We start from the raw sequence: 20,226 nt of genomic DNA on the forward strand, positions 1-20,226 counted from the left end.
GTGCACCATTGTGTGCGGTGCACAGTATACACTGCCAAGACACCGCCGCCGCATACGAGTTGACGCCAGCGTTCGCGCCGACGTCCGAGTTACTAGTCTCTTGCTATCAACCGCCATGGACGCGCATGCCACTGACGTGAAGGACGCAGTCCAGAGGTTCTTGATACACTCCTTCGACACGGATGAGACGTATCAGGTACGGGTTGTTGAAATGGTTCACCGCGAACACGTCCTTACTGTTCTGGGGCCGTAAGCAAGGATTAGCAGGTATCCTCAATGGCAATACGTTGGACGAAGCGAGTAGGCAGGATGTATTACTGCGGTCACGAGTATTCTATTTCAATCGGTGAGGCTAATCTTCTGTGGGTGTCGTTCATTCATTTACGATCGAGCGAGATAGGATAACAGGATCCTCGTTGACTGTGGACGATGTCCGGGAACACGTTCAGAAGACACAGACACCGAACGCCGCCACGAGGCTGGAGTCCGCAGCCCCTCGTGCCAGTCCTCCAGCAGAGGAGCATCGAGTACTGTCTTTCGCAGAGCTAAAGGAGCTCATCGAACAAGGCAAAACGGACCAAATCCCCAACAATCATATTATTCCGAACGAGTTGAGCGTACGTGCTCGTTGTATTGAGGAGGACGATCCCTATTCACCCCGCACCCCGCACCCCGCAGAAGGACGCCCCAAGCATGTCTACGGTGCCGCCAAGGAAGAAGCCCTGGGAGGCGTGAGACAATAGGCTTCATTCCAAGAACACCAACCCTTCGGCCCTGTCCCCACCGATGACCCGCTCATTCTGAGCCTCACAGCGGACGACCCGCCGTATCCGTTCGAGTGCTGCTGCATCATCGGCATCATGCCCCAGTGCGACTATCGCCTTCTCAATGTCGCTTCGACGTATGCGACGACCCCAAATGGACTCCCCGTATGCGTCTACCAGGCGCACCAGCTCTAAGTAAGGCTGATCTTCGAGGCACACCATCGCAGCGATAACAGTTGGCGGGAGGAATGTCGCCTTGCCAACATGGAATGAACGCAGCGAGGGCATTGCTGGGAGGAGCGGGGCGTTGGGGTCGAGGGGCTCGCTCAGCAGCGATAGACCCATGGGAAACGCGATGTTCGTGATCGTTATGTGCTCTATGTTGGTCCACTTTGATATCGCCCGAAAGAGATGGGACGTCGCGGCAGGGACAATCTGCATTTCACTTCAGCGCGCATGCTCTTGTAAGATACCAAAGATCTAGACGTACCGCAGCGGAGAAGTGATGCTCTGGGTCCGGCCCAAGCCAGACGAACTTCTTCGGGCTGAGGTTTGCTCCCCCTTGAGAAAGCGTCACCTTGCTCAGTGATAGCATGCAGACTCACTTGGCGAGAACTAGCGCATCGTAGATATCTCCGAGATTGGGATTGCTCGAATGCGAATTCAGCCGTAGAAACAGGAGCTGAAGCTCAAGTGGCAATCTCGGCAGATGCTGTGCCGACGAGTGGGCATTTTGAGCGCATCGGAGGAGAGCATGCCGAAGGTATCTGAAGACGTCCAAGTCGATTCTCCCACCAGGCAGTGCGACTCGTATTGATTGAGGTACACAAGGCAGTGGTTTACACCCTTGTGAGAACCTTAACAGCTGCTGCACGGAACTGAAGTGCAAGCGGCTATATATGACGTGGCTGCCTAAGATGTGCAGCCGCGAATGCACACAAAGCACGTCGGCAGGTCTGTTATGGATATCTAGGACGTAGGTTAGAACTTCAGACAGCAGTTCTGGAGGAAGTTGGAGCATGGCAGTCACGGGTCAGCCTGCGGCATGTCTGATTTCGACGATGGAGTGGAGACGCCGGAACCTATGGCAAAATGAGAATTTTAGCCAAACTCCAGTGTATAGTACATATAGAAGCGGAGGTAATGTCGTGTTCACAGGACAAGTTGGCTTCCCAGAAAAAGGATGCGTAAACCCTCGGTGTCGTATGGTATTGGAAAGGGACCACAATTGTCGTGTAGAATATTGAAGCAGATGCTATCGACCTCTTGCACGATAGATTTGACTTTCCACGGTCCAACCTCCGGTCCACCAAACTCACTACCCAGAATGGTAGTGGGGTTCTTGATGTAGTTGTCCACTTCGACGGGAGACAAGGGTCACATCTCCACCAAAGGCGAAGCATACGAGGAAGGAGGGGCGGGAAGACACTGGCCTAGGGTTCCACCCTCCAGGTTTAAGTTGTGTGCACGAGCAAACATCCAATCTGTGAACCTGAATACATATAATAATTTGTTCAATTGGGGTGAGTAAGATCTTGGGGGGAGGGCAGGAAGACATACTTACAATCTGTCCACGTTACACATGTGAAGATTGTCGTCATCCGATGGCACCTTGTGGAAAGCGAGGACTATTGCCGCGGTGGCGGCTGCACAGACCCGGAGGACACGACTGCAGTCCCAATACTATATTAGTTAATGGCCCATCATGCATCAGCATTCGAGTCACTCGCTCTTCGATTGTGACCGGGGCCTTCTCTAAAAGAGCGTCCAACTCCGTAAGATGTTTCTCAGGGTCTTCCTCCGGGGTTAAGGGCCCCAGGCAGCGCCTGAGGTTTGCGGTCTTGACAAGATTGGAATATGCTTCGTCGTGGGCTGCTGGGTTTTCCGCAAGGAGTTGTATTTCCGTCGCATGGACCTTCAGGTATTTAAGTTGCCGTTCGACGCAATCCATGGTGGGTAGGGAGACAATGGTTCGAACATACTGTACAGGAGGGTATCTGTCGGAGTCTGAAGCAGGTGGGTCTCGGAGCTTCAAACTCAACATTGCTCCAGTCCAATGCTCACCCGGAATACTCCGGGCGGACTGCCTGGCGGACTTATATTAACCGCCGGTCAAGAGGATCCGCTCTAAGCCAAATCACTGATTCCCTTTGGGGAATAGCGAATTGATTCCGGACATAAGATTGGTCAATACACAGCCTCAAGAACAAGACAGGCATAAACGCAGCGTCGCAGGGCAGGAAAACATATCGGGCAGCCAAGGACAACCAACCTAGTCATCGCTGTCATCAACCTGGAACCCGAATAACCCGAACTCAGCTCAATCTGTGGGACAGCTTTGCTAAACACTCACAACTTCCGCCGTCTTCTTTCTACCTCGGGTCGCAGCGGCACGAGGCGCGCGCTGCGAAGGTGCAAAGCTAAGCGTAGCCTGTTTTGAAGAACTGGCCGCCGCCTTTTTCGCCGGTGCCTTCTTCGCTTTGGTTGTCGCAGCCGCCCGCTTCTTTGTCTTCTTTTCTTCCTCCTCTTCTTCGTCTTCCTCCTGCTCAAAATTGTCCTCCTCGTCGTCTGAGGACTGTAGAGTGATCAGCACGCAGGTCATTCTTTAGCAATGCTGCACCTACCGCGGCCTTCTTTCCTCGCTTCGCGGGTGCCTTTTTTGCTGGGGCTTTCTTCGTTGGCGCAGCTTTCTTTCCCCTCGTTGCCGTCTTCTTAGGCGCAGCTTCTTCTTCTTCCTCCTCGTCAGAATCGGGCTGTGCGTGAGTCGCAACGCCCATGTCCATCAACATGGAGTCGTCGGAGTCGCCACCCTTCTCCTGCTGTGCCTTGGCCTTGCCCTGCGCGGTGATTAACGTTGTGCTGCAAGTATAGAGCGGAATTTCTGGCGGACCTTTCCATTCGCAGAGCTACCTACATTCTTCTTGACGTACTCTTTCTCTAGCTTCTCCCTCGCCTTCTCAACCAGCGCATTGAGATCATCCTCCTCGATGTTGTCTTCAGACACGTCGACCTGAACACCTTTCTGCATGTTCTTGAGCGTGTTCCTGTAATGGCTGAGGCAAGCAGGTCAGACAATGATGTCCACAACGTACAACGCTTTCGAACACACACCTCTCGAATGAATGGATGTCGTCCTTATTGATAAACATCTCGAGCGCGTCAGACATACCCGGCTCGGCAAGGACCTGTACCTGCTGCGCTTCGAGATATTCCTGCACGAGCGTGTGCATCCGCACCTTGTGCAACTTTTCCTGGGTTGTGAGGTCTGGGTCGTCGATGCTTAGATCCGGTTCTTCCATGTGAACTTTCGCCTGGCGCTGCTGCTTTGCACGATTGAAGATGAAGACGTCCCGCGGATTCGCAACGCGGCCCTGGAACTCTTGGCTCAGCCGCACAGGGTTGATCGTCTCTGTGACGCCAGTGGTGTCAACCTTGAGGCGGATGAGAGGGAGCATGCGCGGGATTTCGGGCTCGCCAAGCTGTAGCGCTTGTTCGTTCCGCTCATCCCAGGCCTTGTACGCTTTCTCGATTAGCGCTTCTACCTATTCCCTTTGTTATGTCTTGAGCTAAAGTGCAGTAGGTGGCAGGACTCACTGCAGACTTCAGGATTTTGGCTGTTTCCATCCGGTCGTTTACGTTTACGCCTTCTTGCTCTGCGGCCTCTTCAAGTACGAGCTCGTCCATAATGAAAGGCCGCACTGTCCGTAGGGGTATCGGAGTCAGCCTGTACTCCTTACCGTGTATCTCCATCAAAGCCACATGCCTGTAAAGAGAGGTTAATTCGCATGCGGCATGATGAATTAGATGGAACCTACTTTTCCAAGGACTCGCCGGCAGAAAGGGATGTCGCGACCGAAGAGCCAGGCTGACAAATCCGGTACCGCTTCCCTTCGACTACCTCAGGTTCAACGCGACAGTCGTGTTCGTGCCCCCAGATAACGAAGTCTATGCTGTCATCAAACATAGCCTCCGGGACGGACTGTTGAGGACCGTGAGGTACACTGTTCCAAATACCTGGTCAGAATATTCGCGATTGGATAGGGACTGACTCACCGATTCTGGTGCAGAAGTAGGATGTTGAACCAGTCATCCTTGTCCTTGGGCATGTACATCTTAACACGGTTGCTTCGAAGTTCGAAGTGCATTCGTGCGTCCTTGACATTGCCGACGCCGTACAAGCCCAGTCGTGAGTTACCCTTGCGAAGCAGCACAGGCTTGATAATAATTCCATTATCCTCTGTGCTCGTCGCACTGGACGAGAGATCGAATTTGCCGATGTAATTGACGAGGCCGCCCACGGAAAGCATATCAAGAGCAGCGAGGGCGCCTTTCTATCATATACGGTTAGGAGATGCAAGACACTGAGAAACCACCTCGACATGACGTACTGGGCCTACACCTTGTGGGTCGTCATGATTGCCATGTATCGAGAACACCGGCATTCCGATATTTAAGTTGGGATCTTCGTAGTTTATAGCCGGGAAACTGGCAAAACTTGATTAAAAAATAAGCCAATAGAATGCCTTAAAAATCACGTACGAAGCCTCGGGAGCCTTTCCTTCTTCTGGGTCGCTCAAAAGCTCGATCTGAATAGGGCGATCGTTCATACAGTACTCCCGGAGGAGCGCCATCACCTGGTATAGTGTATCTCGAGAGGGACGGTTTTCGTGGAAGAGATCTCCTGCAAGTAAAAGAAAGTCGACCTAGAAGATAGCTCAGTCTGATATAGTTTATGCAGTACACAAGCTAGTATCGCGCTTTTGCGTTCATGGAAGCAGACGCGTCTGCAGACACTACTCACATCGTTCTTGACCGCCAACTGCAATATCTCTCTGAAAGTGTCGATAGAGTCCTGGCCACGTATGGCATCTCGTTCCATGTACCCTATGTGGTTGTCTGTGGCGACCAATATCCGGAAGGTATCCTCAGAAACTGCGTCGTACGCCACATTGTCAGCCTTCCGAGTCACGCTGCTACGGAGTTACTCACAGGCGTTCCCGCCGGACATAGTTCCTGTCACTCCTTGTGTGCTAGATGGTAGATGGGGAGACATTGCTGGCTGCTACTCCTTGCGTTCAGATACGCGCAAGCGAGGACAAAAGCTAATTGGACTCGCGTGGCACGCGTCTCGCGTCGCCTCGCGGTTGTTGATTGACGCCAGAAAGGGGTCCAGACGCCGGTTTCAAGGCGTCTTGTGCCCGCCTGTGCACCGTTGGCTCGCTCAAGAGTCAAAGTCTTGATATCTTTCCCCCACCAACCGCTACCTAGTCGCTTTCACTAGCGACTCTCTCCTTCACATACAGCCAACAAGTCTCAAGGCCCTCAAACCCAAGAATATCCGGTCGCTTCGTGTAGGACTTCGGACAGCATGGCTCAAGGAGGTCCACAAAATGCCCATTCACGGGCTGCAGTGGTATGTATCGTTGCTACGAGGCTTCGGGACTGCGCTGACCAGTAGTTAGATTGGCACTGTTTTGTTCTATCTGGTTGCTGCTCTAGCGGTAAGTTGTTCAAACCAGTCGACATGTACCTGTCTTACTGAACAGTTCCTGCCACTATCATAGATGGTCATGGCGTGAGTCTATCCATTGCACGATACCTCTCGTTACCTGACAGATCGCCTACAGGAATAAATGGGTTTTGAACACAACGGAGGTGCCCCTCTTCTTCCTGTTCACGCAGCTCATGATCGCCGTGGTTCTGTTCGTTGGCGCGCACCTTGTGGGTCTTCTGCAGGTGCCCATGGACTTCGACCCCGCCGTTCTGAAGGGCTTGATTCCAATGGTCGGCCTAAATGTTATCGGCCTTAGGTTCGTTACTCCTCTGTGTTAAGCGGGCCCGCCCTGACACTTCCCTCAGCTTCAGCAACTACACCCTGAAGTATGTCGATGCGTCTTTCTATCAAGTTGCACGGGGCATGGTCCTTCCTTTCACTGTCATGACCTCCTGTATCTTCCTCCACTCTCGTCCCTCGTTAATGGTTCTCTTCGCCTGCTCCATCGTCACCTTCGGCTTCTTCATTGGTGTCTTCCTTGATGGCACACCAGTCTCGATGGTCGGCATCTCCTTCGGCGTCGCTAGCTCTATGATCACCGCTATGCACTCTGTCGTCATTAAGAAGAGCTTGGATGTCGTCAAGAGCAGCGCTCTCAGCCTCTCCTGGTACACCAACCTTTTCAGCGCCGTTGCCCTACTTCCCGTTCTCCTAGTTGCTGGCGAGGGACCTGGAGTCTACAGCCTTCTCTCCGGTCACCAAAATCCTCTTGCTGACGGTGTCAGTCCCCTCAAGACCTTCCTTTGGGGCTCTGCTATCACCGTCCGTATTCTCCTTACAAAATCGTGCTCGCATAATACTGAAATTCAGCTCTTAGGGTGTCTTCGGTTTCCTCATGAGCATCGCCAGCTTGCTCTCTATCAAGGTCACCTCTCCTATCACCCACATGGTCTCATCGGCCGTCCGTGGTGTCGCGGCATCGATGCTTGGTGTCTGGCTCTTCCACGATATCATCAGCACGTACGTACCCGTCACCCCCGAGCACAGCTTTCCGCAGCACTGACCCTATCCTCTCGTTCGCAGCGGCCGTGGCAGCTCCATCGCTGCTATCTTGCTCGGCTCCGTCTTCTACACGTGGGTTAAACACCAGGAGTCCCAGCCCCAGTACGAACGTGTGCCACTCGAGAAGATCGAGGAGGGCAAGGGCGATATATCGCCCACCAAGCGTTCGCGGACGCCTGAGGACTGAGCGTCCTGTTCGTTGATCGGCCGAGAGCTGATTTAGCGAGCTTCGTCGCTTGCGCGGCGGGCAGCACGGATAATGCGTCAAGATACCCGCAAATACCTCTGGGACTCTTCGCGGAGCGAGCTGGTGTCATAGAAAGAGGTAGACTAGTCGTAATTTATACCGGGCAGGGCCCATACTAATAGGTGGCCCTGAGATCTCCGGTTGTCCTAGTTATCGGTAACTATCCACATATGTAAGACTCTGCATCTCTTCGCGGTGGTAGCCTGCCTCTGTCCATGAATGGTAAGTCCGGATGATGCTGCGGATTTTTCAAGGGAGGCGACAAAATGCAGTGGAGCTCGCACTTATCACGAGGTAGGTGAAGAACTGATAACGATTCTACGGTGAGAGTGCAGAATTACAGTTGACTGTAGCTATATATAAATAAGATGAATGCGAAATAGTCCCAAAACGTTCAAACACTATAGCAGTACAACCTATCCAATGCACGACACGAGGCCGTCTATGTATGAATTACTCAGGAAATTTTAGTTTAGGAGCTTTGCTGCTTCCGCTGCATCGCCCGCTCCTCCATCAGCTTCGCCGTCGTCTTCGAGCTTGAAGCGCGGCCGAACCGCTCGAGGCTGCCGTCGGCGAGCTCGTACGCGGGGCGGAACCGCTCTTCGTGGTTGCACGGCGGCTCGAGGAAATCGGCGCTGTGCGAGAAGCCGTTCGTGCCGTTCGTCTTGCTCAGCGTGCACTCGCCGTCGGCGGTGCACATCTCGGCGTTGTTGAGCTCGAGCCGCACGAGGCCGTCGGGGATGCTGTGACACCCGTTCGTGAGCGACGCGCCGAGGATGTCGCATGGCGTCGATGCGCAGCCGTTCTTGAGGGCCGAGGCAACCGTTGGTGTCCTCGCAGAGCCATTCTGTGGTGTCACGGAGTCCGAGGAATCGTCCGCTGAACCGTTGGTCGCCGGCGCCTTGCTGCAGCAGGGTGAGACGCGCAGCGCCGGGTTACGGAAGGTGTTGTAGGTCGAGCCGAGGGAAGTGTATCCCTGGTCGTAGAGGATGCAGTAGGGGACCTGCAGCGCACGCAGGAAGGTCCAGACGTCGGCGTAGGACCAGTCGATGATGGCGTTGATTCGCTGGAAGCGTGGCCAGCCAGGGTCCGTCGGGTTCCGGAAGCCAAGCTTGGCTGCAAAGGCATCAGCGATCCTGTAGAATCTCATGAAGCACAAGGACGCACCTCCGTGGGGATCTGTCCGCCGAGTACCGATCACAATCGCTTCAACGTTGGGGAACCTCTCCTTGTAGAGACCCAATGCGGCCTTCATACCATCTCCACCCTTCGCCCTCGCCGATGTTGAAGGCGTCATCATCTTCTGCTTATGCTCAGGCAAGGTAGAGAAGGGGGCTTCTGGCGAGCTCGGCTCGGTGACACTCTCGATTTGGAGCGATCCATCGGCTGGCGGTTCGCAACGGTAGAGGTCGAGGTGGTAAGCCTTTGCGCATTCGTAGATGAACACTTCGAGCTCGGGGAAAGGTGATGCGACAGGTATGTAGAGAGAGGGTATCGCCTTGCTTGACTGCCCCTCTGAGAGGCGGCGACCGAGTGCTGCAGTTATGAGATGGAGGAGGACAGTGCCTGCACGGAGGAGAAGAATTAGTAAGGGTACTTAAGCTCTGCGCACGCTATGCCTTGAATGGACTGCAGATCTACCCTGGTGCAGGGCCTCGCGACCCCATCTCCGACATAGCTATGCTAGAAGAAGCTACTTACAGTCCTTGCCCCCGTTGAAGCTGATGGCAACACGATCCTCGCTATTGTCAACCAATTAGCTGTGCTGTAGGAGCTCGCCGGGGTAGGCACGTACCCAAAGTCATCCAGGGCTTCGTCTATAACGCCCAGTGCCTCCTTGACGAGCGGGGCTAGTGGGGCCTGCGAATCGGCGAAACCGTACACTTGCTTTGCGACTGCGCGGTGGTCAACGGGCTTCATGTTGATCGATGGGAGCTGCATTAGAGATCGAGTAGAAGGTTGTGTACGGCTGAGAGAGGGTGCGGTGCAGGGAACTCGGCTTGAGACGCAGCGTCTGATTGCAGCTCGCTTATATCCTCCGCCCGTTACCACGGAGCCGTCATGCACTCCAAATGGCGACAGGATAATTCTCGCTCGACATACTGGCAGCAGTCTGGACATGCTGTCCGGAATCGCTAATCGTCATGGCGGATCGGGACGGGATGAATTTTCTGCGCGACCTGACACACCCGCACTCTGGACCTGCGTACGGCCCTCAATCAACAACTGCCACGCAAACCGTTCATGCTCATGCTTGCCACCTCTTAACCAGTTTATGGGTATGCTTGTAATCCCCTTAATCATCTACATATTTGCGATGACCACATGGGTGAAGTTTTGGCGCAGTCTGGCATGGTCCCACGGTCGTGGCCCCTACGTAATCCCCATGGACCGCTCTGCTGCGCCGCGACGCTGGACATGGGTGCGTCATTAGCGTTTTGCCTTTGCAGCGGAAGAGTTTATTCCTGTGCTATGGTTCAGTGCCTCGCCGCTTGGCGGTGTTGCTCCGTCAGAGCCTCACGGCAAGTTTGAGCCTCTTGCACACGTAGCGCTTGCCATTACCGCATCGCGTACGGTGTACATTCACATCAACAGACTGCATTGTAATGATGTATCAGTTGGTCAGATTCCACGGTCTTATCGCCTCCCGATTGCTTCTTCAAGCACGGAACGTCAACATTTTCTCACTGCAAGTAACAGCTGCTAGAGATAGGGATTCATGGCAGATGCTCCCAGGGTGCGACATATGGTGCCCTGTTCAGCGGCCGTCCGTTTAGTGTGAACGCACCGTGAACGCAGGACCAAAACGAGTTCGTTATAATGAGCGATTCTCTCACCATCGGGTATAAATAAGGATGAAAATGGCGGCGGATGCTGCAGTCTGATTCATCAGCGAGCTCTGGGATTGACTCCAAGATGTACTCCTTGCTGTGGATATTCGCCACTCTTTGGATTTGGACCGCTGCGGTCGTCGGAGCAAGGAAAGTTTTGCCTGACTTGTACGAAGCGTCCATTTCCGAGCTTCAGGTATGTCTGATGTCCCTGGTTATTCGCTTTGCCAGTAAATGAGCATTTGTAGGCGGGGTTAGATGCGGGGGATTTCACTAGCGTAGACCTGGTCAAGGCGTACTTCGCGCGCATTGACGAAGTCAATCTCAAAGGGCCTCAGCTTCGTGCTGTACTGGAGATGAATCCATCTGCGCTTACTGAGGCCGCAGCCCTCGACAAGGAGCGCAACCAAACAGGGAAACGCAGCGAGCTCCATGGCATTCCAGTTCTCCTCAAAGACAATATCGCCACCATCGCATCTGAAGGTAAGTCAGATCTAGGAACGAAGTACAGACGGCCTTTACTGAAGCTTGGCAGGCATGAATACCACGGCGGGGTCGTTCAGTCTTCTTGGATCTGTGGTACCCGATGATGCCGGTGTCGTGAAAAGACTCCGCCAAGCTGGAGCGATTATTCTTGGTACGCAAGTACCTGAATACATCCCGGTGCTTTGCTAACTGCGACCCATAGGGAAAGCCAATCTGTCGGAGTTTGCAGACTTCCGGGGCAGTAGCCTTCCTTCGGGATGGTCGGGGCGCGGTGGACAGTGTACGAACGCCTACTTCCCTCATGCGGATCCTTGCGGATCATCTTCAGGCTCAGGTGTTGCCTCTGCTATCGGTTTGACAGCAGTCTCTCTTGGCACGGAGACCGACGGAAGCATCACTTGTCCAACGAGTAATAATAACTTGGCGGGCATCAAGCCAACAGTAGGGCTCACGTCGAGAGCAGGAGGTAGAGGATAATTTTTATCACCCCGCAAATTTTGCTGATCTTCTCGCAGTGATTCCGATTTCCGAACATCAAGATACAGTTGGGCCGATGGCGCGTTCCGTTTCAGACGCTGCAATCGTGCTATCTATTATTGCAGGTCCTGATCCAAACGATAATTTTACGCTGGCTCAGCCCAGCCCGGTACCCGACTTCACCAAGGCACTTGACAAAAATTCTTTGAAGGGCAAACGCATCGGCGTGCCACGTCGGGTGTTCCTCAATGACACTATCACCGGCAACGACCCTTTCGTCAACCAAGAGTTCGAGAAGGCTTTAGACACCATCAGGAACCTGGGAGCCACCGTCATTGACCCCGCGGATCTACCTTCAGCGGACGAGATTGCTGTCTCAAACAATGAGACAATCGTCCTCGACGTGGATTTTAAGGTGAGTTAGCTCTGACGGTAGTCTGAAAATGCTGTGCTTACGCCAATCTTGACGTAGATCCAACTCAATGCATGGTACACTTCATTAAAATCAAACCCTTCCGGTGTACGCAGCCTGGCAGATCTCATTGCTTTCGATGACGCAAATCCTTCCCTGGAAGAGCCTCCGCGGTTCCAGGATCAGTCAACGTATGCTGTCAACGCTACAAATTCACTTGTCATTGACAGAAAGTTTTCCTACGTCATAGCTTCATTGAGTCAGAGGCAACAACCGGGATGAACTCAACGTATTTCCAAGCGCTCGCGTTTGACAAAGATCTGGGGGCAACCCGGGGTATCGACGCAGCTCTGCAAATGTTCGGTCTAGACGCTCTCGTACTTCCTGCACCAGGCTTTACGACTGTTCCAGCCGCCATCGCAGGGTATCCTATCGTCACAGGTATGCAACTGCTCATCTGTCGGGCCCCGCGGTGAGGTCCGCGACTCATCCCGCCTTTCTCTAGTTCCGCTCGGCTTTTACCCGGAGAATGTCACCATCGCGCTGGCAGGCCCAGAAACGGTCTATCCCGCGCCTGGCGTTCCCTTCGGCTTGTCGTTCTTGGGTACGGCGTTCAGCGAGTTTTCGCTCGTCGGCTTCGCGTTTGCATACGAGCAGGAGACGCAAACCCGACTCGTACGCAAGGCATTTGCGGAAGCGATCCCGAAGACACAGCTGCAAGACGTGATATCATGAGGCACTCGGGGTAGTAACATGACGTAGTTGTAGGTAGGAGCTTACCAAGGCTAAACAGCGACACGTATATCTTGGTGTCTTTATGCAAGCAGCGACGTTCCGTTAGGCATCTCCTCCGTGTGGGGGACGTTTGCAGGTGTGCTGCTGGCTCACAAACGTTCTCGATCTCTCGGAACAAACATTCATCGGTGCCTCACCGGACGCGGCCCAGGAATGACTCTAAAGCCGACAATTGCGCCAGCAGTGTCCTGCGAAGCGTCAGAACTGCCGACAAAGCTGGGCGCATTGTTCGAAACAGCGTATTATAGCTCCTCGGCTCATCACGAGTGTGAGTTGCCTTCCGTACTTCTGCCTGGCTCGGTGATGCCTGCCATCAGAGCTGTCCTCATCTCCCCCGACCGACAATATCCCGACTTCACCTCGCCTGCCTGTGGCGACGCGATGTCGAAGCGCGGTCATGTGCGCACCGAAATATAGGCTATAGCTCGGTATGACAGAATATTGTTCCCACATATAAGGTGAGCGATGCGTGGTATAGGTTGCTCGACTAGTTCCAAACAAAGCGAATCATGACCAGAGCTATTCTTGCCTCCATTGCTGGTGCTCTCTGCTTGGCTGCAGGAGTCGCTGCGCAGACAACTGCTCCTCAGTGGGGTCAGGTAGGTAGCTGCACTTACATTTCATCCATCCAAATCTTACGCATGTTCTTTAGTGTGGTGGACAAGGATGGACTGGTGCAACGACTTGTCCATCTGGCTGGGTTTGCACAGTCTCCAGCCCCTACTATTCGCAATGTCTCCAGGGCACCGCACCACCGTCAAGCGCGTCCTCTGTCTCTTCTGCTCCTGGAGGGGGATCCCCTTCTTCATCGAGTGCCGCACCAGGAACTACTCCTACTCTGATCCCTGGTTACTCTTTCATTCGTTCTGTGGTGTGTATTCTCGACTTAACTTCCCGTCCTTGTGATTGTTCTGACAGCTGGCGCAGGAGGACCCCAACTATCATCAGTACCTCAGATCTGAGACAATCAATACCGTAGGAACCGCAGTCCTCGGCGACCCTGTCGACGCCGCGCAGTTCCAGATCCTCAACGGCCAGCTCGAGCAGATGGTCCCGGACGGAACTATCCTGTACGCTAATGTCGAGCCGCCCGCCAACTCGTCGGTCGTGAAGCTCGGGGTATCTTGGGACACTACGCCGGACACCCTTGGTACCTTCCTATGGGGAGGAGACACCGTCGAGTGGAACAGCGCGACAGTTACTCGGCCGCAGAACAATGTAAGCGAAAATTTTGTCATTTGTCCTATCAACGAGGGCTCATATGTATATGTCCAGGCGTGGCTTGTCTGCCCTGATGCCGCTGGCAACAAGTTGCTCTTCCTCAACCTTGGACCTTATGACTACGATACGCCGACGGGCTGCGCGGACGAGACCATCCATGCCTACACGGGTCCCTACCCGACAGACTGATTGATCGGTGCGCTCCGGGGACATTGGACGCGAGTTGCGAGAATATTTCTTACATCAAAAAGAAGCGTTATTCGGTCGATACTTATGAAACTGTCTCTTCTCAAGGCTCCTTCGTCGCAAATACCAGTGATTTTACAGCTGAGGCGGGCGAGTGCGGGCATCGTGTTGGCGTGTGCATGCGGGTCAAAATCGTACTCGATTAAAATCAAATTTAGGTGAAGTCGACATCGAAATCCGCGCTAGCCTGTGTAAAATGTGATATTCACAGTGGATCTGCATGAGGAGGAGAAGCTTGAGTAGGAGAAAAACTGCAAATTGCGATTCCCCCTGGAATCGGTATCTTGGGTTCGAGGTAGCAGGATAGGAGGGTAGATAGAAGCCTAACAGACGTGCGCAAGGTGCGTTGTACACCCAGCCAACCGGAGGTTGGCGGTGGGCGGCGCACCTTGCGCACGACATACTTTGAGATCCAGTGCATGGACTACAATATTATTCAATGTTGCAGTCTCGCCCGCAAAAGCACTACTGTAGAGCTACCGACGGTGTGGATAAATGGCATCGCGGCGCCGCTATGTACAGCAGTCCGCAGCAGGTTTGACTGTCCCAAATACTTCACGCTTATGTATCTTCTCCTTGGGGGTTTCCGAGTCGCACCTCGGGCGAGCGCTGAGCTCGCCATCACCGAACACGTGAGAATGGCGCATCGGACGTTGGCGCCTAATCTTGAGCGTGCGAGTCTGTTTCGTTCGTTCACAGGTGTGGTGCGCGTTGCATTTTTTGTCGCTGTTCACCAAACTATGTAACAGGATATAAATATTATTCTTCTGGTATCCCTCGCAGCGGCTGCATTCGGAGAAGCGTGCTGGACGCAACTTAACCGTGCGTTTACCTCCGAGTCCGAACTCTGATGATGTGAACCTGATTGGTATTCCCTCAATAGGTGGCACACCTTTGCGACCTTCTGAGGCTTTGAATCAGCCGATATGAATGAGTGCAATGTGCATTCTCTGTAGCCTACAGGACATCGTGCTATGACGAGGATGCTGTACCGTCCGGTGCGTCACGCGTCGCATAGCCTCCGGCCGCCGTTCTCAAGAGCGGGCGCCGCCGCTTTTCACATTCCTTTCTACTAAAGTCTATGTTTAAGATCGTTCGGGCCTGCGGCGCAAAACTTACGAAACAAAGTATGCATGTCTTTATTGCCGCTCTGTACACTACGGTACGGCCGCGCCTGGGCTGCCGCCACAGTTCCACCACAAGATTCCTGGCCGGTATCACAGGTCACCGTCAAGCTCCCCGTTCCCCCGGCCTGTTGGTATATTATCACATCACGAAATTGTCCCACAGTGACCGTATGGTTTTCATTATGTGCCTCGGCAACTGCTCGCCGGCCGCCGTTCTTGGCCACTCCGATCTTTTTTTGCTTACAAAGCTGTAATGAGGAGGCGGCAGGTTTTACTTACAACGCGCCTCAGGCGGTGGACTGTTTCATCCGCCCAGGCTATGCCGCAGATGCTTTCTAAGCTTGATGCATCAACGGTATAGCTAGACCGCGATGCAGTTAGTGAGCGCGTCGGGGCTGTTGGATGCAGTTAAAAAGACAGGACCCGGATGCCCTTCCTCTAGTCAAGAGCAACGTCTCACCATGCACTTCACACGAGCTTTCTCTCTACTCGCTATCGCTCTGGCGGCTCCAGGCTTCGCGTTCCTCGCTAAGCGGCAGCTTGGACCACCAGGGGGTCTACCAATTACTCTTTTGGATAGTCCTGGAAGCATCACTGCTCCTACAAATGGCACCATCATAACTGCAGGCCAGCCATTTACGTTCGACGTAGCAGTCCCCGAGTTTGGCCACTGTCATCCAGACTATACGCCCGTGAGCGTCTATGTCCTGGCCGGTCAGCCAACTACATCCGACTTGAATTCAACCTACGGGTTCAGCAACTACCTGTACTACTTCGGGGACTATGTGGTCAACAATTTCCCTGGTTGGTACTCCATACACCTTGGCATCTTAAACATAGTGGCTTACAATTTCTCCAGGAGGTCCACTCCCGAATATGGGTACGCCGCCGCCATCCAACTTGACATTGCCGGACCTCGGGAAATCGTACTCTGGACAAGCCGTATATCTGGCTACCATTGAAACCATCGAAGGTTGCCCGGTAAGCTCTGTCTCGTAGACTTCATGACGCGTATCTTGACCCATGACATCTATTTCAGCCCAATGGTTTCTGGGAGTATGCGATTGACTCCATTGCGCTCTCTTACATCGAGTAAATAGTCGTTATGGCTTGGAACGGGACGAGACGAGACGAAATGATGCTTGATTATTAGTGACCATCAGGAAATGTATAACGGCGCTGTTTATCTGTCCACCCACAATATCTCTCTTCTGTTCGCATCGCATGCCATACGGTAAGATTTGATTCGTGTGGTACTTACATCCCGATACTGTGGGCAGCTTCGTGGCAGGATAGGAGGGTGGATAGGAGCCTAATAGACGCGCAGATTTTGGCGCCCTGTCTTGCCGCGCCGCGCGTGCAAGGTGCGCTGCACACCCAGCCAACCGGAGGTTGGCGTTGGGTGGCACAAGCTTGCGCAAGATATGCTTTGAGACCGAGTGCACGGGCTACAATGTTATTTAATGCTGCAATCTCGCCTGCAAAAGCACCGTAGAGCTACCGACGATGTGGATAGATGGCATCGCAACGCCGCTATGTACAGTAGTCCGCAGCGAGTTTGACTGTCTCAAACACTTCACGCTTTTGTATCTTCTTCTTGGAAGGAATCGCACCTCGGGCGCGCGCTGAGCTCACCATCACACTCAAAGCATGGACGTGGGGCGCTTACACGTCGCAATGCGCCGTCACGTGCGCGGTTCATTTGCGAACTGATGAGGCGCGGCCGCCGGCCACCCGTTGCTTTCAACCACTGCCGACATCTTCAAAGTCGCACAATATGGAGGCAATGTGAGTCTCGTGTCTTTACGTATAGCTCACTCTCTACTCGTGAACCAGGCTGTGCGCGTCGTTCTGGGCCGCAGCCTTGCTTTCTTTGTGCATGACACTCCTTCAGCAATACATTACGGATTTCACGTAAACTAGTACTGAATCGGGCCTTCAGGCGCAAACGACTTGCTGTACAAAACGACTTATTCCCTCCCGGTGCCGCCGTTACCAAATCCAATCAAAGACGCGACAGACCCCCTTCGGTAATTGTACGTAAACGCGATGGTCAACGTTACAGAATTTTCATATATATAAACTGGCTCTGCAGTCGATCTCGTCCGATTCAACAAGCAGTAGCGTCGCCTCCACAGGCTCCGCCGAAGCAATGCTGGAAAAACGGTCATCTACTCAAGCCACCACTGTCATAATCTCTGACTCCGAGGACGGGAACGACGGGTTCGCTGATCCACGCTCGATCCATGAAGGGCATATTATTGATTGCACGAATAGACCTGTTCCTCTCCCTTCTCTGCAAGATGGCTCTGTGACTTCCAAGACGCCGAAGCCTGCAGGCAAGGCCACGCCGATCGCTGTGCCCTCCAACCCGAACCGCATACGCCCTGCCGATGCCCATCCTTCACACTCCGTTCCTGGTAGTTCGAGATTCACCCCAGCTGCCGCTACTTCAACTGCCGTCCCAACAAGCCGCGACATTTCGCGATCGACGTCAGGAAAGCCTTACGAAGACTTCGATCTGCATGCTGCCGATGATACATTCGAGTACGCTGTCTCAAAGGAAGATGCAGAGAAAGCTTTGCAAGATCTTATGTCGGATGTTGGGAACGACATAAACCAGGACATCGACATGTCTGAAGCCATTGTGCCCGGCTTTAGAGATGGCATCAAGCTTCTGCCTCACCAGGTCGTTGGGCGAAAATGGATGGCCGAACGTGAAAGCGGAAAACGCTCCGGTGGTATCCTTGCTGATGATATGGGGTAAGCATACCATCAAACATCTCGCTCTACTTCTGACCCTGCATCTACTAGTCTTGGTAAAACGATACAGACCATCACCCGGATAGTCGAAGGCCGAATCGATGATGCAGGTCGGAAGGCGGGCTTTGCTAGGACCACTCTGTGAGTCTCTTCCTGCTTTATTTGCTTTGTTTTTCATTCGCATCAGTGTCGTATGTCCTGTGGCTGTTGTGACTCAGTGGGCCGCAGAAATCAAGAAGATGGCTAATGGCCTGATCGTCATTGAGCATCATGGACAGAGCCGAACTACTGGTATGTATTTGATGCTGTCGGCACTCGCTTCTACTAACAAGTCTGCGCCGAAACAAGATCCGGTGAAACTGAGAGCAGCCGACGTCATCATCACGTCTTACAGTGTTGTCGCGAGTGAGCATGGTACCTTCGCTCCGGACATCAAGGACGAGGGCAAGGGTAAAGGAAAGGCTACCAAGACCAAGTCGGCAGTGGAGTCAGAAGATGATGACGATAGCGAGGACGAGATTGCGCGCCATCTTCAGAGGACTAAGAAGTCTGCTGCACGCGCACCTAAGAAGAAAGATGCGCTCTTTCACGTCAAGTGGTGGCGAATTGTCCTTGGTATGCTCCGCTTCTGCACTATATAGCCTGTGAACTCTGACTTAGTCTAAACAGACGAAGCTCACAACATCAAGAACAAGACGACGAAGAGTGCCCAGGCTTGCTACGCTCTGGATGCGAAATATCGCTGGTGTTTGACCGGGACGCCTATGCAGAACAACGTGGAGGAGCTGTTTTCGCTCTTGAAGTTCTTGCGTCTGCGCCCGTTGGACGATTGGAATGAGTTCAAAGTGAAGATCGCGCAGCCAATCAAGAACGGCAGACCTCAGCGGGCCATCAAACGTCTGCATGTATGCAACTAACCTTGTTCTCCCTTACATACCGTGTCTCAGTGGTTTTTGCAGGTGGTGTTGAATGCATGCATGCTCCGACGGACAAAGAACACGATTCTCAACGGCAAGCCTATTCTCGATCTCCCGGACCGTATCGTCAACAACGTTCATTGCAAGTTCGATACCGAGGAGCAGCACTTCTACGAGAATGTCCAAACACTTGTCCAAGACCGTCTCGAGACATTGCAGCGCCAGGGCGACATGTCCAAGAACTACACCAGCATGCTGGTTTTGTTGTTGCGACTCCGCCAAGGTGAGATGTCAGCTGGCTCTCTCGTGACTGCCGTTAACGGGGTGCATTCGCAGCATGCAATCATCCTTCGTTGGTGTCGCAAGACTATAGCAAGGACAAGGAAGCTGTTGAGCCGAAAGCAGCGAAGGATGACAAGGACATCGACGATGACGCAGACGAGCTCGCTGACCTCGTTGGTGGCTTGGGCTTGTCGGGGGTGACCAAGCGCTGCCAGATGTGCCAAGATATGTACGTCAGACGTGCTTTTTCGTGTTGCTTCTACATCTGACAGGCAATGTAGATTGACATCTACCAACAAGAGCAGCAATGGCGACGATCATTGCACGAATTGCGTCGAGCTCGTGACAAAGGCGCGCCGCAAATCCGTTGCAGCGAACGCACAGTTACCTCCAAGTTCCGCAAAGATTCGCAAGATCTTGGAACTACTGGATGCCATTGAGGAACGGGGGGAGGGAGAGAAGACGATCATCTTCTCACAGTTCACTTCGATGCTGAATCTGATCGAGCCGTTCCTCAAGGCCGAGGGCCTCAAGTATGTCCGCTGTAAGTAATTTAGCTTCTATCTGCGAGATTCACATTTTGATTCACTTCTCTTAGATGATGGCTCCATGACGAAACCAGACCGTGAAGAGGCCCTAACGAAAATCAAGACGAGCTCAAGTACGCGGATCATCCTCATCTCGTTCAAAGCCGGCAGTACGGGTTTGAACCTGACTTGTTGCAACAACGTCATCCTCGTCGACCTGTGGTGGAACCCTGCATTGGAGGACCAGGCGTTCGACCGCGCGCACCGGCTAGGCCAGAAGCGCGCAGTGAACATACATAAGCTGTCAGTGCCCAACACCGTAGAAGAGCGGATTATCGGGGTGCGTGGACGTCGTCTGGCGGTGTCTCTTGGACCTGTACTGATTCGTACCATCAGCTCCAAGAGAAGAAGCGGGCCTTGGCCGCCGCCGCGTTGTCTGGCGACAAGATGAAGAACATGAAGCTGGGCCTCGACGACCTCATGGCCCTTTTCAGACACGGCGACGACCACGACGACGAGTCGGACGAGGATTAGACGTCTGGATTTTCTGGCTTTCTGCTACTTCGTTCTGCCTT

At 53.4% G+C, this 20,226-nt stretch overlaps 9 protein-coding genes across 9 annotated transcripts; 6 read left to right on the forward strand and 3 right to left on the reverse strand.

The window, feature by feature from the left end:
• The first annotated feature begins 102 nt into the window (after positions 1 to 102).
• Positions 103 to 1,341, forward strand: PHACADRAFT_141599 (uncharacterized protein). The gene is made up of 4 exons (XM_007394494.1): positions 103 to 196; positions 255 to 346; positions 401 to 617; positions 679 to 1,341. The coding sequence occupies exons 1-4, from the start codon at positions 116 to 118 to the stop codon at positions 733 to 735; spliced, it is 447 nt and encodes a 148-aa protein (XP_007394556.1). The 5' UTR covers positions 103 to 115; the 3' UTR covers positions 736 to 1,341.
• Positions 1,342 to 2,273, reverse strand: PHACADRAFT_254007 (uncharacterized protein). The gene has a single exon (XM_007394495.1). It carries the CDS (start codon positions 1,783 to 1,785, stop codon positions 1,366 to 1,368), a length of 420 nt encoding a protein of 139 aa, XP_007394557.1. The 5' UTR covers positions 1,786 to 2,273; the 3' UTR covers positions 1,342 to 1,365.
• Positions 2,274 to 3,036: 763 nt separating this feature from the next.
• PHACADRAFT_207913 (uncharacterized protein) lies at positions 3,037 to 5,858 on the reverse strand (the record flags this gene model as incomplete). Its single annotated transcript, XM_007394496.1, has 12 exons — positions 5,754 to 5,858; positions 5,566 to 5,696; positions 5,304 to 5,467; positions 5,153 to 5,249; positions 4,818 to 5,095; positions 4,580 to 4,765; positions 4,359 to 4,527; positions 3,876 to 4,306; positions 3,655 to 3,817; positions 3,389 to 3,601; positions 3,118 to 3,339; positions 3,037 to 3,057 (listed from the first exon to the last, which is right to left on the reverse strand). Exons 1-12 carry the CDS (start codon positions 5,815 to 5,817, stop codon positions 3,037 to 3,039), a joined length of 2,139 nt encoding a protein of 712 aa, XP_007394558.1. The 5' UTR covers positions 5,818 to 5,858.
• A 160-nt stretch (positions 5,859 to 6,018) lies between these two features.
• On the forward strand, positions 6,019 to 7,759 carry PHACADRAFT_254009 (uncharacterized protein). Its single transcript, XM_007394497.1, has 7 exons — positions 6,019 to 6,177; positions 6,227 to 6,265; positions 6,329 to 6,339; positions 6,392 to 6,574; positions 6,624 to 7,080; positions 7,136 to 7,278; positions 7,342 to 7,759. Exons 1-7 carry the CDS (start codon positions 6,133 to 6,135, stop codon positions 7,505 to 7,507), a joined length of 1,044 nt encoding a protein of 347 aa, XP_007394559.1. The 5' UTR covers positions 6,019 to 6,132; the 3' UTR covers positions 7,508 to 7,759.
• Positions 7,760 to 7,869: 110 nt separating this feature from the next.
• On the reverse strand, positions 7,870 to 9,551 carry PHACADRAFT_254010 (uncharacterized protein). Its single transcript, XM_007394498.1, has 4 exons — positions 9,363 to 9,551; positions 9,269 to 9,309; positions 8,735 to 9,133; positions 7,870 to 8,683 (listed from the first exon to the last, which is right to left on the reverse strand). Exons 1-4 carry the CDS (start codon positions 9,485 to 9,487, stop codon positions 8,040 to 8,042), a joined length of 1,209 nt encoding a protein of 402 aa, XP_007394560.1. The 5' UTR covers positions 9,488 to 9,551; the 3' UTR covers positions 7,870 to 8,039.
• Positions 9,552 to 10,480: 929 nt separating this feature from the next.
• On the forward strand, positions 10,481 to 12,592 carry PHACADRAFT_254013 (uncharacterized protein; the record flags this gene model as incomplete). Its single annotated transcript, XM_007394499.1, has 8 exons — positions 10,481 to 10,594; positions 10,647 to 10,881; positions 10,934 to 11,035; positions 11,087 to 11,350; positions 11,400 to 11,776; positions 11,834 to 11,964; positions 12,024 to 12,214; positions 12,279 to 12,592. The coding sequence occupies 8 exons, from the start codon at positions 10,484 to 10,486 to the stop codon at positions 12,506 to 12,508; spliced, it is 1,641 nt and encodes a 546-aa protein (XP_007394561.1). The 3' UTR covers positions 12,509 to 12,592.
• A 479-nt stretch (positions 12,593 to 13,071) lies between these two features.
• On the forward strand, positions 13,072 to 14,114 carry PHACADRAFT_254017 (carbohydrate-binding module family 1 protein). Its single transcript, XM_007394500.1, has 4 exons — positions 13,072 to 13,167; positions 13,221 to 13,439; positions 13,496 to 13,786; positions 13,844 to 14,114. The coding sequence occupies exons 1-4, from the start codon at positions 13,078 to 13,080 to the stop codon at positions 13,976 to 13,978; spliced, it is 735 nt and encodes a 244-aa protein (XP_007394562.1). The 5' UTR covers positions 13,072 to 13,077; the 3' UTR covers positions 13,979 to 14,114.
• A 1,509-nt stretch (positions 14,115 to 15,623) lies between these two features.
• On the forward strand, positions 15,624 to 16,258 carry PHACADRAFT_92472 (uncharacterized protein; the record flags this gene model as incomplete). Its single annotated transcript, XM_007394501.1, has 3 exons — positions 15,624 to 15,966; positions 16,025 to 16,143; positions 16,202 to 16,258. 3 exons carry the CDS (start codon positions 15,624 to 15,626, stop codon positions 16,256 to 16,258), a joined length of 519 nt encoding a protein of 172 aa, XP_007394563.1.
• Positions 16,259 to 17,755: 1,497 nt separating this feature from the next.
• PHACADRAFT_92976 (uncharacterized protein) lies at positions 17,756 to 20,185 on the forward strand (the record flags this gene model as incomplete). Its single annotated transcript, XM_007394502.1, has 10 exons — positions 17,756 to 17,925; positions 17,977 to 18,066; positions 18,113 to 18,216; positions 18,274 to 18,540; positions 18,595 to 18,830; positions 18,885 to 19,125; positions 19,179 to 19,353; positions 19,430 to 19,668; positions 19,723 to 19,991; positions 20,048 to 20,185. 10 exons carry the CDS (start codon positions 17,756 to 17,758, stop codon positions 20,183 to 20,185), a joined length of 1,929 nt encoding a protein of 642 aa, XP_007394564.1.
• Between the last annotated feature and the right edge of the window lie 41 nt (positions 20,186 to 20,226).

The sequence above is a fragment of the Phanerochaete carnosa genome, assembly GCF_000300595.1.
Source record: "Phanerochaete carnosa HHB-10118-sp unplaced genomic scaffold PHACAscaffold_4, whole genome shotgun sequence".
Taxonomy (NCBI): Eukaryota; Fungi; Basidiomycota; class Agaricomycetes; order Polyporales; family Phanerochaetaceae; genus Phanerochaete; species Phanerochaete carnosa.

Coding starts and splice junctions, on each gene's coding strand:
- PHACADRAFT_141599 (XM_007394494.1), top strand. CDS start 116: ATGGACGCGCATGCCACTGACGTGAAGGACGCAGTCCAGAGGTTCTTG. Junction 347..400: donor CGAGTATTCTATTTCAATCG/GTGAGGCTAATC, acceptor CGAGCGAGATAG/GATAACAGGATCCTCGTTGA. Junction 618..678: donor TTATTCCGAACGAGTTGAGC/GTACGTGCTCGT, acceptor CGCACCCCGCAG/AAGGACGCCCCAAGCATGTC.
- PHACADRAFT_254007 (XM_007394495.1), bottom strand. CDS start 1,785: ATGCTCCAACTTCCTCCAGAACTGCTGTCTGAAGTTCTAACCTACGTC.
- PHACADRAFT_254009 (XM_007394497.1), top strand. CDS start 6,133: ATGGCTCAAGGAGGTCCACAAAATGCCCATTCACGGGCTGCAGTG. Junction 6,178..6,226: donor CCCATTCACGGGCTGCAGTG/GTATGTATCGTT, acceptor ACCAGTAGTTAG/ATTGGCACTGTTTTGTTCTA. Junction 6,575..6,623: donor CTAAATGTTATCGGCCTTAG/GTTCGTTACTCC, acceptor CACTTCCCTCAG/CTTCAGCAACTACACCCTGA.
- PHACADRAFT_254010 (XM_007394498.1), bottom strand. CDS start 9,487: ATGAAGCCCGTTGACCACCGCGCAGTCGCAAAGCAAGTGTACGGTTTC. Junction 9,310..9,362: donor GAAGCCCTGGATGACTTTGG/GTACGTGCCTAC, acceptor GGTTGACAATAG/CGAGGATCGTGTTGCCATCA. Junction 9,134..9,268: donor CTTCAACGGGGGCAAGGACT/GTAAGTAGCTTC, acceptor TCCTCCGTGCAG/GCACTGTCCTCCTCCATCTC.
- PHACADRAFT_254017 (XM_007394500.1), top strand. CDS start 13,078: ATGACCAGAGCTATTCTTGCCTCCATTGCTGGTGCTCTCTGCTTGGCT. Junction 13,440..13,495: donor ACTCTTTCATTCGTTCTGTG/GTGTGTATTCTC, acceptor CAGCTGGCGCAG/GAGGACCCCAACTATCATCA. Junction 13,787..13,843: donor TTACTCGGCCGCAGAACAAT/GTAAGCGAAAAT, acceptor GTATATGTCCAG/GCGTGGCTTGTCTGCCCTGA.